At 28.5% G+C, this 15635-nt stretch overlaps 2 protein-coding genes and 1 long non-coding RNA gene across 20 annotated transcripts; 1 reads left to right on the top strand and 2 right to left on the bottom strand.

Moving 5' to 3' along the window:
* The first annotated feature begins 725 nt into the window (after positions 1-725).
* LOC149886576 (uncharacterized) lies at positions 726-3748 on the top strand. The gene is made up of 2 exons (XR_016453403.1): positions 726-1012; positions 1150-3748. It is a non-coding gene; the product is annotated as an uncharacterized LOC149886576 (long non-coding RNA).
* A 1125-nt stretch (positions 3749-4873) lies between these two features.
* On the bottom strand, positions 4874-6071 carry LOC149886575 (uncharacterized). The gene has a single exon (XM_090091040.1). It carries the CDS (start codon positions 6069-6071, stop codon positions 5520-5522), a length of 552 nt encoding a protein of 183 aa, XP_089947166.1. The 3' UTR covers positions 4874-5519.
* Positions 6072-7575: 1504 nt separating this feature from the next.
* On the bottom strand, positions 7576-14356 carry LOC145189981 (schlafen-like protein 2). 18 transcript variants are annotated; one of them, XM_090091025.1, is made up of 9 exons: positions 14270-14356; positions 11291-11374; positions 9922-10021; positions 9702-9776; positions 9512-9573; positions 9241-9328; positions 8738-8896; positions 8559-8629; positions 7576-8284 (listed from the first exon to the last, which is right to left on the bottom strand). In XM_090091025.1, the coding sequence occupies exons 1-9, from the start codon at positions 14317-14319 to the stop codon at positions 8266-8268; spliced, it is 708 nt and encodes a 235-aa protein (XP_089947151.1). In that variant the 5' UTR covers positions 14320-14356; the 3' UTR covers positions 7576-8265. The 18 variants fall into 18 exon arrangements, with proteins under 18 accessions (XP_089947151.1, XP_089947150.1, XP_089947152.1 ...); XM_090091024.1 differs by having other exon boundaries at positions 7576-7871; positions 14270-14350; XM_090091026.1 differs by lacking the exon at positions 14270-14356 and adding an exon at positions 13521-14263 and having other exon boundaries at positions 7576-7871.
* Positions 14357-15635: the final 1279 nt, after the last annotated feature.

Here is a 15635-nt window from a genome sequence, read left to right as displayed (position 1 = left end):
GGCGCTATTTACCCTAGGTACGCCACTGGCTGATACTAACACTAATTCAAACAAAATCTTTAAAAGCGTGATTTTTTTCATTGGCTCAAATGATATGAGAATAATGCTACTCTATTGAAACAAGATATCCCCGCTAAAATTAAAAATTTTGTAAAGTTTTGTTTTTAGTTGAATCGAGCGTTAAACTTTGTTAGAATACAAGAAACTGTCAGGTACCTAATGTTTTTATTTATAATTTGCTGTCACCTATAACAATTATTTTCGAAAACAAATAATTTTCAGCTCTAAAAAATCTCAGATCGTTACTTATTTTTGAATATCAAACTACAGCCGAGTAGAAGAATTTAGTTTGACCAAAATGATGAGCAATCATGATAAACTTTCCCCAAACCGTACAAAAAAAATCGCCTCGCTAGAAAACAGATTATTGTTGTTATTTTTTAAATTTCTAATCTAATATTTATTTTTAAAATATTAAGAAAGTTTCTAAAAAAGATTAAGCATATGAGATTAGTTATTATAAGGATCTTGATAACAATTACATTTAGATCTACTATTTGTTAACTTATTTTTTATAATATCTTTCATTTATGAATAATTTAAATGTAAAGATAAAAAGATTAGCAAAGCTCATAATGAATATACATTTTAAGTATTGTAAGAAAGCACTGTGAAGAAGTGGAATGAAGAATATGAAGAAGAAAAACGCAATGCTTTAGGTATTTTTAATATTATGCGGACGAATTGGAGTTTTTTTCGTTGTCAAATCTTTTCTTGTCAAAACTTGTTGAAATCTGGCGCAAAAAGCAAAGTAGAAGTGAAGCCAGTAACTTTTAATGTTGAATGTACTTTTGAATCTAAACTACATATCTAAAAACTCATTTGAAAAAATTTTTAACCAGAAAAATTTGCTTAGTTAAGAGTAAATCTGAATAGTTTTTTTTGTGTTGTTGTTGTTGTTTTTTTGTTTTGTTTTTTTTTTTAAAAAAAAATTGCAGTAAAAAAACTACTTGTAAGGCAAAAATTTTTCCTTCGGGATTATTTTATTGATAATTGTACACTTTGTTTCTGCTTAAAAAGTTTTAATGATTTTTCAATGAAAATGTTTTATGTGAAACTAATTGGGCATTTACTTTAATTTTCAATAAGAGATTCCCCAAGTGTGTACGGGGTGGAAGGACAAAGAAAAAAACATTTTTTTTACAATGATTTATAATGAATAAATAGTAATTAAAGCAGCACGGATGCATGAAGCTAAATTTTAAAGCATTAATCTAATTTGCCGATTTAAGAGTTCACTTTTTTTTTGTAGCAACTTATATTTTTACAAAAATAAACAAACTTGTCGCTGTGTCGGTACTTGAAGTAGAATGCGGTGCAAAACATGTTCAAAAATTCATTGAAATCACCCCAGTTTAGAAGAAAAAAAACGTCGAGTTGAATTTTGTTGCGCCCCCCTACCTTCCCTCTAAAAAGTGAAGTTTGTTTTAAAAGTTATTGAATCTGTTTTCGCTAATATTATTGTAAAAAAAACACATATGCCGATAAATAGGTTCAAAGAAAGAGGGGCCGACACAAAACTTGAGAGAAAATAAGCCGACAATTCATAATTAGCCATGCAGAAAAATACCAATACTCACAAACGCGCAGAATAATTAGATTCACACAAAAAAAGAATCTGATCTTTTCTCCAAGTCAGACGTTCAAATCTGAAATTATTAAAACTTTATAATAAAGCTTCTTTTGCACGAAAGAAAAATGTAACAGCGAGATAAATTAAGATTATATAGTAATAGAAAGTGAGAGAAAAAGAAAAATTCATAGTTCTCGTGTTAGGGTTTAACGCGTGATAGTTGCACTTCGGAAAGAAAATGTTACAAAGTTGCAGCGCAGTAAGAAAAAACACGAAGTTCGATATTCGATGGAAGAAAATTCTTTTCATATCTGCTTGTTCACTGTTTTTAACAATAGTACTATTAAACAACACGAACAAAACATCGTTGGAAATTTATTTCCCTGGTAAATCTAACGTTGCCTTGGTTATTGCACATCCTGACGATGAGGTAATTTTTTTTTCTCCTACAATCTTACAGCTGCAAAAGCAGCCGGATGTTAAACTTTACGTGATTTGTGTAACTGATGGAAATTTCTATGGGCTTGGTACAACTCGAACAAAAGAATTGTATAGCAGCTGCAGTAAGTTGGGTTTAGAAAGCGAAGAAGTGTTTTTTGTGAACGATGATAACTTTTACGATAATCCGTCCATCAGGTGGAATAACACTTCACTCTTAGCAAAAGATCTCGAGAGGATTCTAACAAAGTTAAATATCGGAACAGTTCTAACATTTGGTCCGTATGGATGTTCAGGACATCCTAATCATAGAGATGTGCATTTAACTGTTCGCTCATTAACAAAGTATCGGAGGTTTTTCCTAACAGACGTAAATATATTTAGCTATTATGGCGGAATTTTTGAAGTTTTTTTTACGTATCTCTCAACCCCAACAAACAATGCGCTTTTCTTTTCATGGGATTTCTACAAAACTTACAGCGCGATGACGTCACATAAAACTCAATTCCATTTTCATTGGATTTTAACGCGATATGTTCTTATAAACGATTGGTGGGTCTACGAGGTGAATGAAGAGGTTGGAGAAGAGTTGCCACCCCTCTGATGAATCAGCATTACCCTTGTAATACAAAATTTTCTGAATTTTTTTTTGTTTTTTAGTATTTCGCATTTGTTACTAACTCTAATCTAATAACTTTATTAATTTTTTTCACAAAAAATTTTGCTTTTATGCTTGTTAAAATACGAATTACGTCATTATAATAAGGATAACGTCATTATAATGAAGATTTCGTTGTATTAAATATATATTTTTTTAGATGTCCAATTTAATCCAAACTTCAATAACCTAAATAAACCTCTTTTTTTTTAAAGGAAAACCTGATCTTTTTTTTTCAAAGAAAACCGATACTAAAAAAAGCTCAGTTTTCTTTTCTTTTTTTTTTTTTTTCTTGTTTTTTTATCGAAATTTTGATTTAATGACCTCAATGAATTATAGTTATTCTTATATTTAGGAAAGAGGGGGGGGGGGAATGGGCCATTAAACGACGTCCTGTTAAAGAATTTCAACAAATAGTTATAAAATTAGAATTTAATTTTGTAAAGTCAGTCCAAATTTGAAATTAAAAACATAATTAGTACTTGAACACACAGGATTTTTCATCAATCGGAATAACGGAAAATCTTTGGGAAAATGCTAGGGGAAACCTATAAGTAATAAATTATATAAAACAAAGACCTCAAAAAAACATTTTAATTCAAAAACTTTTTATTTTAAGGGGGTGGTTCTTTTCCCCCACCTGTCTATTTCTCCCCACTCTCCACTCTCCCCTACACATACGAGTAACAAATCAAAAACTAGAGAAATTTATTCATGCTTTATATTTAGTTTTAGATTCTTTTTTTTTTTTTTTTCTTCTGTTTTCATAGTTTTAATAAAAAATAAATTTTTACTAAAACTATGAAAAAGAAAAATACAGCGTAGGTCATCTTTGAAAACCTCCATTACCTACCAACTTTAAGAAATAAACTCCCCTATAAAGCAGGTGGTAAAACTTAAAAACGATGTTGCTTTTAAAATCTTTTGCGATTTCACACCACGTTGAAAATCTCTTTTTTCGACCAAACAAACTTAATAAATAAAACAGTACGAAAAAAAACAGTACGAAAAAAAAGAAATGTTTTTTGTTTTTTTATTTTGCATTGAAAATTTTGTTAATCGGGTGTTGTTTTTTTTGTTTGTTTGTAATTTAATGAGTATCGAAGATTAAGTTTTTATAATTTCTATCGGAAAATTCCTCTGATCTCGGATTAACTTTTCTTGCAAAAAAAAAAAAAAAAAAAAAAAAACCCTAAAGAATTGTAATTTTCCCGTATTTAAAAAATTATTAAAAAATTATTAAATGCTCCTGAATTTTTTTTTTTTTTAAAAAAAAAAAAAGGTTAAACTTATTCTTTCTGTTTCAAATATTTAATTCTATTGACCAACAAGCTCTGTTTGGTATTGCTACCAACCCCCTCCACTTATCCCCCCCCCCCCCCCCCAATATACAAAACTCTATGTGGGGTAAGACGAAGCTCATAAAATTTTAAGGTTATCGTAATAATATTTAGATTACCATAAAACACTTTTTAAGATCATAGATAGTTTAGTTTTTCATGGGCTTTTTTTTAGTGACACCTCGATTTAATTGCAACAGTTTTTTAGACTTTAACCCTGTCACAAATTTTGACTAAATAACTGCAGTAGAAAACTTAAAACTTCTTTTAAATCATAGCTTTGAATTCGAATTGAGTTGTTGATTGAAAAAAAAATGTTGATTGAAAAAAAAAAAGATATTTAGTGTTTGTATGCTCCCAGCGCCCCTTCCTTACTTCCCCCTTTTCCATACATTTGAACGGCAATTAGGGTGGAAAACCCCTGAAAAATTTTTTTTGGAGTAAATATCAATATTTTATAAATTTAACTTCATATACATAAAGTAAATAACAAAATTAACTGAAAAAAACAAAAAAAATTTTTTTTGGATAGAATGGTAGCTGTAGCAGGTGCCAAAAACACCAAAATATTGAAAGACCCCGGCCAATGTATCTAAAGATGTACACAATTTTAACAAAATCTTTTTTTGCATACTTGTTCTAACAAGGTAGTTCTGTGATATGAACGAAGCAGATTTTTCTTATTAATTTTTAATAGGCTAATATATTGGACCGAAGTACATGAAAAAAACTTGACCGAATTTTATGACTTTGTTGACCTATTTAAGGACTGGTTCAATTTTTAAAAAAATCTGTCGCGTTTAAATCACAGAAGACAATCAAACAAATTCATACTTAAAATTTTAGCTTAACACCACTTTTAGTTATTTAGATATGCTGGCCGGCGTCTTAAAAACTCTTCATCTGAGAAAAACAGCTTTTAAAAATGCTAACATAAAAAATTTCTAAGTAGTGTAAATAAATATGCAAATCTGTATATAATAAAAAAAGTTAAATCTTAAAATGCACCAGTTTGATATGGATTTTGCAATTTTTTTAAGAGATTTGTTATATCGACTCTTCTTTTTTCCACGAATTACTTGTCTGCGTTTCTTTGGTCGTTCTGTGTTTTTATATATGGCTAAGTATAATCGCTTTTGATTAGTTTTCCAATATCCTTCTAACAAATACTTTCCAGGTCTTAAATTCATTTTTTCTAAAACTAAAATACTAGCTTGTCTACCAATGTTAAAATGGGCAACTGCATCAAAAGTGCAACAGCGATAACATTAGGCACATGTTCTGGAAAAGAATTTAAAATAAGATCACTCTTCAAGTCTTTTAATTCTTGAGCAGCATCCATCATAGTGTCTTCAGCTACAGATTTTACTGCATTAGTTAATTTTATAACACTTTTATTGTAATTATTAGCACTCATTGGTTTAGGCATGTCCATTAATGAGACAAATCTTTAGAATCCAGAATACCCTTGACCACATGATCTCATAGCATATACAGCCCTGGTGTTAATATCAAAACTTTTTTGTATATTCAATGTTGAGGTATAATATTCTCTTGAATAATCACATACACAGCAGTTAACATAAAGATAAGACGCTAGACCTTTTCTCTTGTTTTCATTTTCAGAGCGAAACAACTTAAATGACATACATTCTGGACATCTAAGGGTAGAAACTACAGAATTTAGTATTTCTAAATCTATAAAACGGTATCCAGTAATTACATTACTACACAACTTTGGTCTTGATGACGAAGTTTTTTTTATTTTTCTAGCAGAAGCACATATTTCATCAGAATTAATAAAGTTAAAATTAACTGGTTTCTCCATGTTTACATTTACATCTTCAACACTTGTAATAATATTTATGCTCATATCTACAATATTCGATTCCATATTTACATCCATATCAACATTATTTACAACTAAGTTCTTTTTTACATTAAATATTTTTTTCCTTTTATTATTTTTAGCTCTTTGTTTAACTCTGCAAGTCTTAGCCATTGAAGAAGATTTATGATATATTTATGAGCTTTCCAGTAACTGTTTTTATACTCAAGTTGTTTTGAACAATGGAAAATACAATTTACTTGATAAGATACATTTTTCATATAAAAAAATAGGATTTTGGACTATTTTTTAGTAAAGGCAAAAAATAGTGCCGTTGTTATGGCGGTTGTTAAGGAAGCTTAAAATACTGGGGTTCAATAAAATCTATTTTGATGAAGATCTATAGCGAATTTCCAAAAATGGTTTTCAGATGGTGAATCTCTGATAAATTTTGCACAAAACAAGAAAATAATATTTTTTTTCAGAAATTTCATATTTCTGAGGGGTTCTCCACCTCAAGTTTATGAAATTTTACTATTGGTAATCAGTAACAAGATTGTTTCAAATAAGAGGCAATATGAAGAATTTTTACTTATTACACGTAAAGTTAAATGTAATATTTTTAATTTTCAATAAGTTTATCAAAATAGAATGTAACAGTTGTAATGATTACGTTATATTTACTTTAGTCATTAAGTAAAAGTTTTAACCATTTGCATGTGAGAACTATATGTGATAAGAAACAAAAGCTGAAAAAGTTAGAGAGCCACGGAATAAGTTAAACTAAATGTTTAAAGTAGGTCTCTTTCAACTCAATACGAAGAAATTCTTTTGATTTAAGTTGACATGTTCTTTTTTTTTTGAATCTAAAGAAACGAATTTCCATGATAAAACACTTTTATGTACTAAGATATCTATAAGATATGGAGGAGGTCCTTTTGTGAGATCTTTCTCAATTGTTCGGCATTCCTAGTGGTATTACTTAAAAATGTTTTAGAGTCAGCACAAATATATTCATTAAGGGGCTTTAGTTAAGGAAGATGTAATAGTTTTATAGTTAGCTTTTTCTGTTACATAAAAAACTACAACTGTTGTTTAGTAGAAACTGATAGCTGTAGTTGAAAGACCGAATGCCACAGTAAATATAAAGTAAATCCAATTGAGAATTTATGAAGCAACATGATGATAAAGTAAGTTTGCATGGTAGGTTCAGAAATGTTGATGAATGTTAACCGGAACTTTAAACTGCCTGGTTACAAATAAAATAAGTTTGAATTGACAAACCTAGAGACTATGCCTCATAGGTATACTGAAGTTACTAAGAACAATGGATCTTTAATTACTCTTAAAAATTCTTTTTATTTTGGAGCTGAAATTTTTTTTTTTATATTTTTTCTTTTTTGTTATATTGCTGCGTCAATATATTACTGTCTCGTATAGAATAGATGCTCAGACTATATTTTATCTGAATTAATATTTGCTTGTATTGAATTAAAAATAGTAGGTTGCACATTGTGTTTTTATAAATTTCTTATTATATGCTCCCTTTATTTTTGGTGGACAGTGTATAAATTGAAATCATTTTACCTTAGGTAGAAAAACAATTTTACAAACCAATTTTTTAAAATTCTTGAGTTCAGGTAACTTTTTAATTTGTGATGCCAGAAAAATGATACAATTTTTGACGTATTTATAAAACTATTAGATAAGTTACAACTTTCATTGCGACAAAATATCCTTTCAAATAATTCTACAGACGGATTCGTCACATTACTTAAGCATATAACATTTTTTCATTATAAAATGAAAAAAAAAACCATTTGTTTTTTATAGCGTCAAGTGAAAACATTTACTTTTTCCATCCAAAACGTGAAAACATTTACTATCTCAATCTAGAACGTGAAAAGCTCGAAAAAATCGTAGAACGTGAAAAGCTAGTGGCTTGTAAGTGATGACGCGATTTGCTCCCTGAGACTGTAACAAACAGTAATATAAGTAGAAAATATTCAGCATGTTTAAAAATTAAGAAGAATAAAATAGAGATTAATGACGGGGTGTTCAAGGTTACATACAAAAGCACTGAAACCTCTTTTTTCTGTTGTTGGTTTTTTTTTACATAATTGAACTATTTCCTATATATTTATGCATACATAAATACATGTATACATACATACATACATACATACATACATACATACATACATACATACATACATACATACATACATACATACATACATACATACATACATACATACATACATACATATACACATACATGTTTTTTGTGTGTTTGTGTGTGTATTTGCCAACTGAATGTAGAGAGGATTTTTTTCTCCAAAACAAGCCAAATGTTTATTAAGCTGCTTCAGTTTTTAAATGATGCACTATGATTTATGAAAAAAGATCAGCGCTACTTTTTTTATAAAAATATTTGATACATGCAGTGAGGTAACTTTTGATATAAAAATTAAAATTAACTATAAGCATATAAAACAAACTGTGCAAGATGCATGCTAGTATTTCCATACTTCAGCCCTTGTGTGAATTTATAATTTATCAGTAACCATATAAATCAGTGCCTCTTTTTCTTAAACAAGGGTTATTTAAGAATGTGTGAATATGCTTCAGAAACTTGTAATATGAAGAAACATTCCTTACCTTTTAACTATTGGTTCATACATCTCTTTCACCTGTTGGACTGACAAATCTTTGATGGCATTTACTGAGTACTAAACCATGTATTAGTTAAATTTGAGAAATATCTAATTACACCAAGTTCATTTGTTAAGCTAAAATTCCTTAGCTATTAAAAAGTTAACAAAATTAAAAAAGCTTACCTCAACACTACTCGCAGATTTTCTAAAGAAACATTTTCCTTCTTCATTTTGATAAACGAGTGGTAGTTGAATACAAAATGTGTCATCTTTATTTAAATTAAAACTGGATTTTTGTGGAAATATCAAAATCTCTATAATATAATCTTGAAGGTGTGCACCCTGAATCAGACAAATGTAAAAATAATGTGAAATGTTTTTTTTTTTATTTTAAAAGAACGTTTGCATCTTTTACAAATCAATATAGTTTATGAAATATAGATATAAAAAAAAATTTTTCTATAAAACTTCATAGTTAAAATATCAAAATGCAAAACGGTTTTTTATCTCTTGTTTAATAATAAACTAACTCTAAGAAACTCCTAAAACTTCTGGTCACAATTTATTGTAGGTTTTGTAGAAGATCATTTAATGAACTATAAGTAGGCTTTGGAAGAAATGTTTGAAAAGATATTTTTTAAAAAAAAGAAAACTTCTGATTTTCTTAGTTTTCTACAACTTCTTACATTTTCAATGCACTTTGTAAAATCCTTATCACACCAGCAAAATTCATAAGTCCGAAGTAGATGTGGTTGCATGCGTTCCAAAGAAAGTCTAAGTTCAAAAAAAAAAAAAAAAAAAAAAAAAAAAAGAACTAATAAATACCTTACAGAAGATAACTTTTACAAAAACAAATCATTTTATTTAAATAAGACTTTGTAATAAAAAAGGGAGAAATTAGACTTCATAATAAGTAAGGGAGAAATAAGACTTCATAATAAGTAAGGGAGAAATTACATGTTTGGCTCACAAAATAATCTACAATCTTCATCTTTACCAAATATCGGAACAAACTCTATCTTTAAAAAAAATATTATTTTTATAAAAAACAGGATTGGAAACCCAAACACATTATTTATGCAAACATAATATAACAGGTGGAGGGCAACAAATTTTGCTTAAACAAAAATTAGGAAATACCTCATACTTTATACTTATCTTCAGACACAGGGGGTTGGTATCTTGAAAACAAATCTTTAATTGCAATGATAACATGATCTTTCTGAAATGGGAAGTAAAATTTTCTAAAAATCAGTCAAAAACATCCTTCATTGAACTTTCTTCAATGAAGAATGAACAGGAGAACATAAGACTGAAATATTTTATGAGTTAAACTTTTTTTTTAGCTTAAATTATCAAGAATATACTTGGTATTCAGTCAAGAAAAGCCCTTTTACAATACCATCATCAATAATTCCTAAGTAAACAGTTCCACCACGACCAGAATTCAAAAATGATGCCAAAGCTCTAATGAAAAATATCAACTTTTTTAAAATTATATTTATAGATTGCTATAATACTTTAATTCATTATTAACTTCTTTGAACAGTATTTTACAAACTATTATTATATTAATTATTATTATAATATTCTATTTTATTTTAAGAATGTAAATTGCTTAAGATGTTTTTTACTACTTATAATAAAGTCATAAAATTTAACTACACATAAATTAAATAAATCAAAATTTGCAAAGACTGTCACCATAGTGATAGCAAAGAGTTTTGAAACTAATCAAAACTTATCTTGTAAAAAACAAAAATTTTTTGACTGCAAACTACAAAGAGCTACAAACCTTTGCAAACCTTTATATGATTTCTTTTAATTTTTTATGTTAACAATAAAAAAAAACTATAAAAATTAGTAAGCAGTTTTTGTTTTAGCTTCCTGGACTTTCATATATAGAACTAAATGCATTAATAATAATATACATGCATAATAACATACATGATAGTTCAACTAACTGTAAATAGCATATAAATGATGCATTAAGTGTTAAATTAAAGAAGCAATTTGCAAACAAATCATTTTATATCTATTTCTTTTTTTCAGGCTAAAAAATCTAAAACACCACACACAAAAAAAACACCTGGAAACAGCCTTCTTTGTTGTTTTTCCAGTATCTGGCTCAAAAGCCCAGGGTGGTAAATCTTCAACAGATATACTTCGATGTCCTTTAAACTCATTATACTCATCTTCTTCAACATCTATCAGTGAATTTCTTACATAAAAACGTTTCACCTGCAAACTAGCTGTGTTCATGACTATTATTCTTTAGTACATTTGGACATTCTGAGCTTAAACTTTTGAAAATGGTAAATAGGTAGGCAAACAACATACAATAACAAGATTTTAATATAAACTGGTATGAATTAAGTATAAACTGGTATTGAACAAATTTAAAAGTAACATTCTTTTATTTATAGAATACAACATAAATACTTGATTAGCAATATTAGTTTTCAATCAATTGAACCCTTTGCATCAGTTTCAATCACTTAAATTAATCTAGTCCAGGAAGAACAAATGGCTTTTCTTGTTATCAATAGAAAAATTCATTTTTTAGTTTTAACAAAATCAACAGAAGATTTAATTAACACTTAAAAATGCTTTAAAAATGCCAAATCCCAGTCTGACAAGATGGATACAACTTTGAGTTTAAAAACACATTGTGACCTAAATGATTTACATATACTTTACCATTTAGTGCTACCAATCAGTATAAATTTAATTTACCTAAGTCTAACATGCATCCTCAAACATAATGACATCAGCTTTGGAGGTGGTTGTTTGAACCTAGTGATTTGGTACATGCTGCACCTGCATAGATTTAATCAACAATACACTTACAGCCTTGAATAATAACCTATGCAGGGTAACAGTTACTTTTGATTTGGTACATTTGTTAAAGTCAAAATAATTGGATCACTACAAAAAGTCTGAAATTTAGTTAGATGAATTTATTTAGTTGGATGAATTGATTTAGATGGGGAAAATCTACTGCTAAATAGAAACACACTAGAAAGCTTCAAAAGTTGGAGAAAGTGAGCTGGTTCATGTCCAAGCTGACTTATACTGCTACCAACCCAAAACCTATTAAAAAACAAAAAACTAATACATGAGTGAAAGTATTTTATGAAGAAATGGATTGAACTAGTATTAAGAGAATGGAAGTTGATGGTGCTTATTGAACTACTTTTTCTTGAATCAAGTCCATTTAAAAGAATCCATTTGAAAGACAGCTTACAAGATACCATATCATCAGTTGACAATTTATGTTTCAATAATTTAATTTTCTAAATTGGCAAAGGCAACATCAGTTAATAGAAAGAGAAAAGCATACCATGGCATGAGCAACACACTAGTTCAAACAACACACTAGTTCAAACACTATGATTTGTAAATCAATTCCCTTATGTATGTTTTACTTGGAAAATTACATTAGACGCCATAGAAAGAGCAACTTATTTTACAATACCTGACAAGTAATTAAAAGTGGAATATCAGCAAGACCAAATCAATTCTTCAAAAAGCTGGAAATATTTTAAACAAGACTATTACATCTTGTCATAAATATGATGTGTTTTTTTTTATGCACTTTCAGTAAATGATTGTGAGATGCTTATTTACCTAAACGTTTAGATCAAATTTCATCTGAGATTAAGTTATTATTAGTTTAGATTACAGGTTATGTTTCTTTGTTATGTTACTTTTTCAAATTATGGTAACTTTGTTTTCTGTCCTATTCAATATTGTGACACATTTATATTTATGCCTTGTATTCATGATCATTTATGTTTTATAAAAAAAAAGTTTTGCTTTCACTTTACAAGACCATAAGGAAGGTTTAGTGATTACTGGTCTGAGACTGAGTCTCAAGACCAGTAATCACTAAATACTTCTTTATGGTCTTATAGAGAGAAAGTAATAAAAAAATATATACATTTATTTAAAAGATATAATCTGACAGTTCCCTATTCTTTAAAGTTTTATAATTTCACACAAAGTTTTTCAATTTGTTTAATATTTGCAACCACAATAAAAAATCAGAAACAAAAATGGGATAAAAATAGTGAATATAAAATAATAGAAGTTTTAAAATCTGAATCCTTATACCAATTTAAATTCTGCTACGTATAAATTAGTAGATCATGATGGATTAACAAAAGTTGGAAGAGTATCAGTTAGGGGAATTATGACAAGAGATGATCTGTTGACTATAACTCACAATGTGCATAATGTTTGTGGGTGTTATGAGCCCGCAACAAGATACAATATTAAATATTAGGCTTTAATCGAATATATAAAGTCGCTACAATAATGACAATAAAGTAAGTTAAAAACGCAAGGAATAAACATAATTAATAAATACGGTTCGCTGAAGTGTTAAACCATAAAGAAAGGGAAATGACGTCTTTAGATCAGAGCTTTTAATATAAGACAGTGGCCATAAAGGAAAGAGAGAAAAAAAACAAAGAAACTGATAACCAATACAGTAATATAACATGGGCCTCAGAAAAATTTTATAAGAAAAGGGGTTGATGTAAAGAAAACTTAAGAAAATCTGTGCAAAAAGGAATTGTAGTTCCACCTATAACAGTTAATGACTTGAATCAAAGAGAGCAAGTTGATACTGTTGATTTTCAGAGTTTACCTGATGGTGATTTTAAGTTCATCTTTCACTATGATGAAAATTTAACATGATATAGTAACTAGCATTCCCTAAGAAAGCATCTGAAATTGCCAAAAAGCTATATTTTTTTAGACTTTGGGGCACCAACTACTTTAAAATCAGATAAAGGAAAAGAGTTTGCAAGTATAACTTTTTATGAATTAAGAATGTTGCTGAAAAAGTCACTATTAATTAATCAAGGCAGACATTAATACCCTCAAAGTCAAGGTTCTATTGAGCAAATTAACTTAACTTAAAAAAAAATCACTAATTAATTAAAAAAAAATCACTAACTAAACAAATGGAGTTTTGTTTTCTCTCATTCATGCAAATTGTTCAGCGGAGAATGAACATAGCTAACCATTAAGCTATTAAAAACTAAATAACCATTAAGCTATTAAAAACTAGCTAACCATTAAGCTTTTTCAAAAACTTAAAATGACATTATCTTCAATGAGTGCTTCAGAATTTTTAATGAAAATAAACAATTGAGTTTTAAAGGAAGATATAGAAGATTTGTTGTAATCAGAAGAACAAATTATTGAATCTGGACAAAAAGAATTTTCAAAATCTTATCATGAAATAACAGTGAACAAAATTTATTGCAAGAACATGACAATCCGGTTTAGGATTTAATGGCAATACATTACAAACTTTGACCAGTGAGCTAACTGAAATAAACACAATCAATTTTTGCAGTGAAATAGTTAATACAAGTAGAACTGGTATTGTAAACTTTAAAAACTGGATAAAAAAATTAATTTGACTAAAACTTAAAAGGATTTTTTTGTCATAAGTTAAAGAGGTTTGATTGCGGCATAAAGTTTTGGATGCCTGCACATCCGATTTAAGGAGGATAGGGGAGAGGGTCACTTGCCTCCTCTGATCTTCTTCATTCTATTAAAATCACAATCTTTTACAGTAACATCGTTATTGCGAACCGTAATATAAATTCTATTTCATGTTGTTCGGCTTTTATCAAATATAAAGTCAAACACAACAAAACAGCAAGGTAAAAATGTAACATAATTAATAAAGTTCACCTATGTAAATGATTTAAGTATCGATTTATCAGTTTACAATTAAAACACATTAACCGTTTTCTCTAAGCACCGGAGTTTTTCAAAGTACCGGAGTTTCGCTTTTCCGTTAATGACCTATAATAACTTATAAAGTGTCCTAAATCCAGTTAAAAGTTGTTAATATATTTAGCCATACAAATTCTCGATTTCCTTAAAATTTTTTTGGTACCTCACATAGCTTCAATTATTTTGTTTCAACCCTTTAAGATATTCTGCAATATTGGTATTCAATTAAATCCGTTCAACCTATTTTTTAAAAAATTGTGTTGGAATATAGAATTTTCTCATCAACAATTTTGTTGTTTTAAACGCATTTAAATTATGCTTTCAAAAACTTCAGAAAACTCGATTTATCTTAGAAGTTTAATTATCTTAGAAGTTTGTAATTTATGCGTTTTTACTTGTTTCGACTGATTTTTCAAACTTAAGAACGTAATGTCTCGGAAGGCCGATACTTTTAAGGAATAGTTTTTATTTTGTAAGAAGTTGATCAAAATGGTTGCTCGCAAGCCCTTTCCCCAGATCATTTTTTTCAGAATAGGTCAAGAACTTAAGATCGGGCGACATTTGGCTAATTGTCAGCCTTTTGGCTAATTGTCAGCCTTTGCGACAAAATAAACCTTTAAATGCCTGAAGTATCCTAAATTGCTCAAAAAAAAAAAGAAAAATGGAAAAAAAAATTTTGTCAAAAAAAATGAAGACAATCCACTTTTTTGTGTTGTATCAAGTATGATACAACGGGTAAAAAAACTTTACTTAATATTTAGAGAACTTTACTTTTTTTGCAAATTCCTAAATATTCCAGCCAATTTAACGTTATCAGTACAAATGGGTAAATGTTATATTCTTTCTCCAAGGCTCTCCAGGGTAAATGTTATATTCTTTCTCCAAGGCTCCGCTTCTAACCAATTGATAGGAAGTTTTTGTCAGACTTGCATCAATTATTAAAGCCAGTGCTTCGTCTGCTGAATATTTAGTTGCTTTATCTGTATTTGAAATATTTAAAACGTTCTTGGCAGCAATAATAATAGATTCATCTCTAAATTTTTTATTAGCAGCAAAAAATAATTCATTGGATGAATGAGATTCACCTAAACAAGATACACGCCGTTTTTTAGTTTTATTAGAACTATTATCAAATGCAACTGGTTTTCGACCACGTCTACTTGCAGTTGGTTCATTGTCTTTTTTTCTGACAATTAAATATTCATTAAGCCAGCTTACAAACTTCTTTTCAAAATTTTTGACAGTATAGTTTGCAGATTTCGACTTTTTTTTATACAAGTAAACAAATCGTTGAACAGCATGTCTAAAATCAACGTCTTTA

The sequence above is a fragment of the Hydra viridissima genome, unplaced genomic scaffold (assembly GCF_058129835.1).
Source record: "Hydra viridissima isolate aposymbiotic clone 2 unplaced genomic scaffold, HvirCarnegie_v1 scaffold_6, whole genome shotgun sequence".
NCBI classification, from domain to species: domain Eukaryota; kingdom Metazoa; phylum Cnidaria; class Hydrozoa; order Anthoathecata; family Hydridae; genus Hydra; species Hydra viridissima.
The sequence above is the reverse complement of the archived record's forward strand: the minus strand, read 5'-3'. Positions and strand labels throughout refer to the sequence as shown.

Coding starts and splice junctions, on each gene's coding strand:
- LOC149886575 (XM_090091040.1), bottom strand. CDS start 6,071: ATGGCTAAGACTTGCAGAGTTAAACAAAGAGCTAAAAATAATAAAAGG.
- LOC145189981 (XM_090091021.1), bottom strand. CDS start 10,816: ATGAACACAGCTAGTTTGCAGGTGAAACGTTTTTATGTAAGAAATTCA. Junction 10,022..10,643: donor ACAAAGAAGGCTGTTTCCAG/GTGTTTTTTTTG, acceptor ATTTTTCATTAG/AGCTTTGGCATCATTTTTGA. Junction 7,872..8,558: donor TATGAACCAATAGTTAAAAG/GTAAGGAATGTT, acceptor TGTTTGTTACAG/TCTCAGGGAGCAAATCGCGT.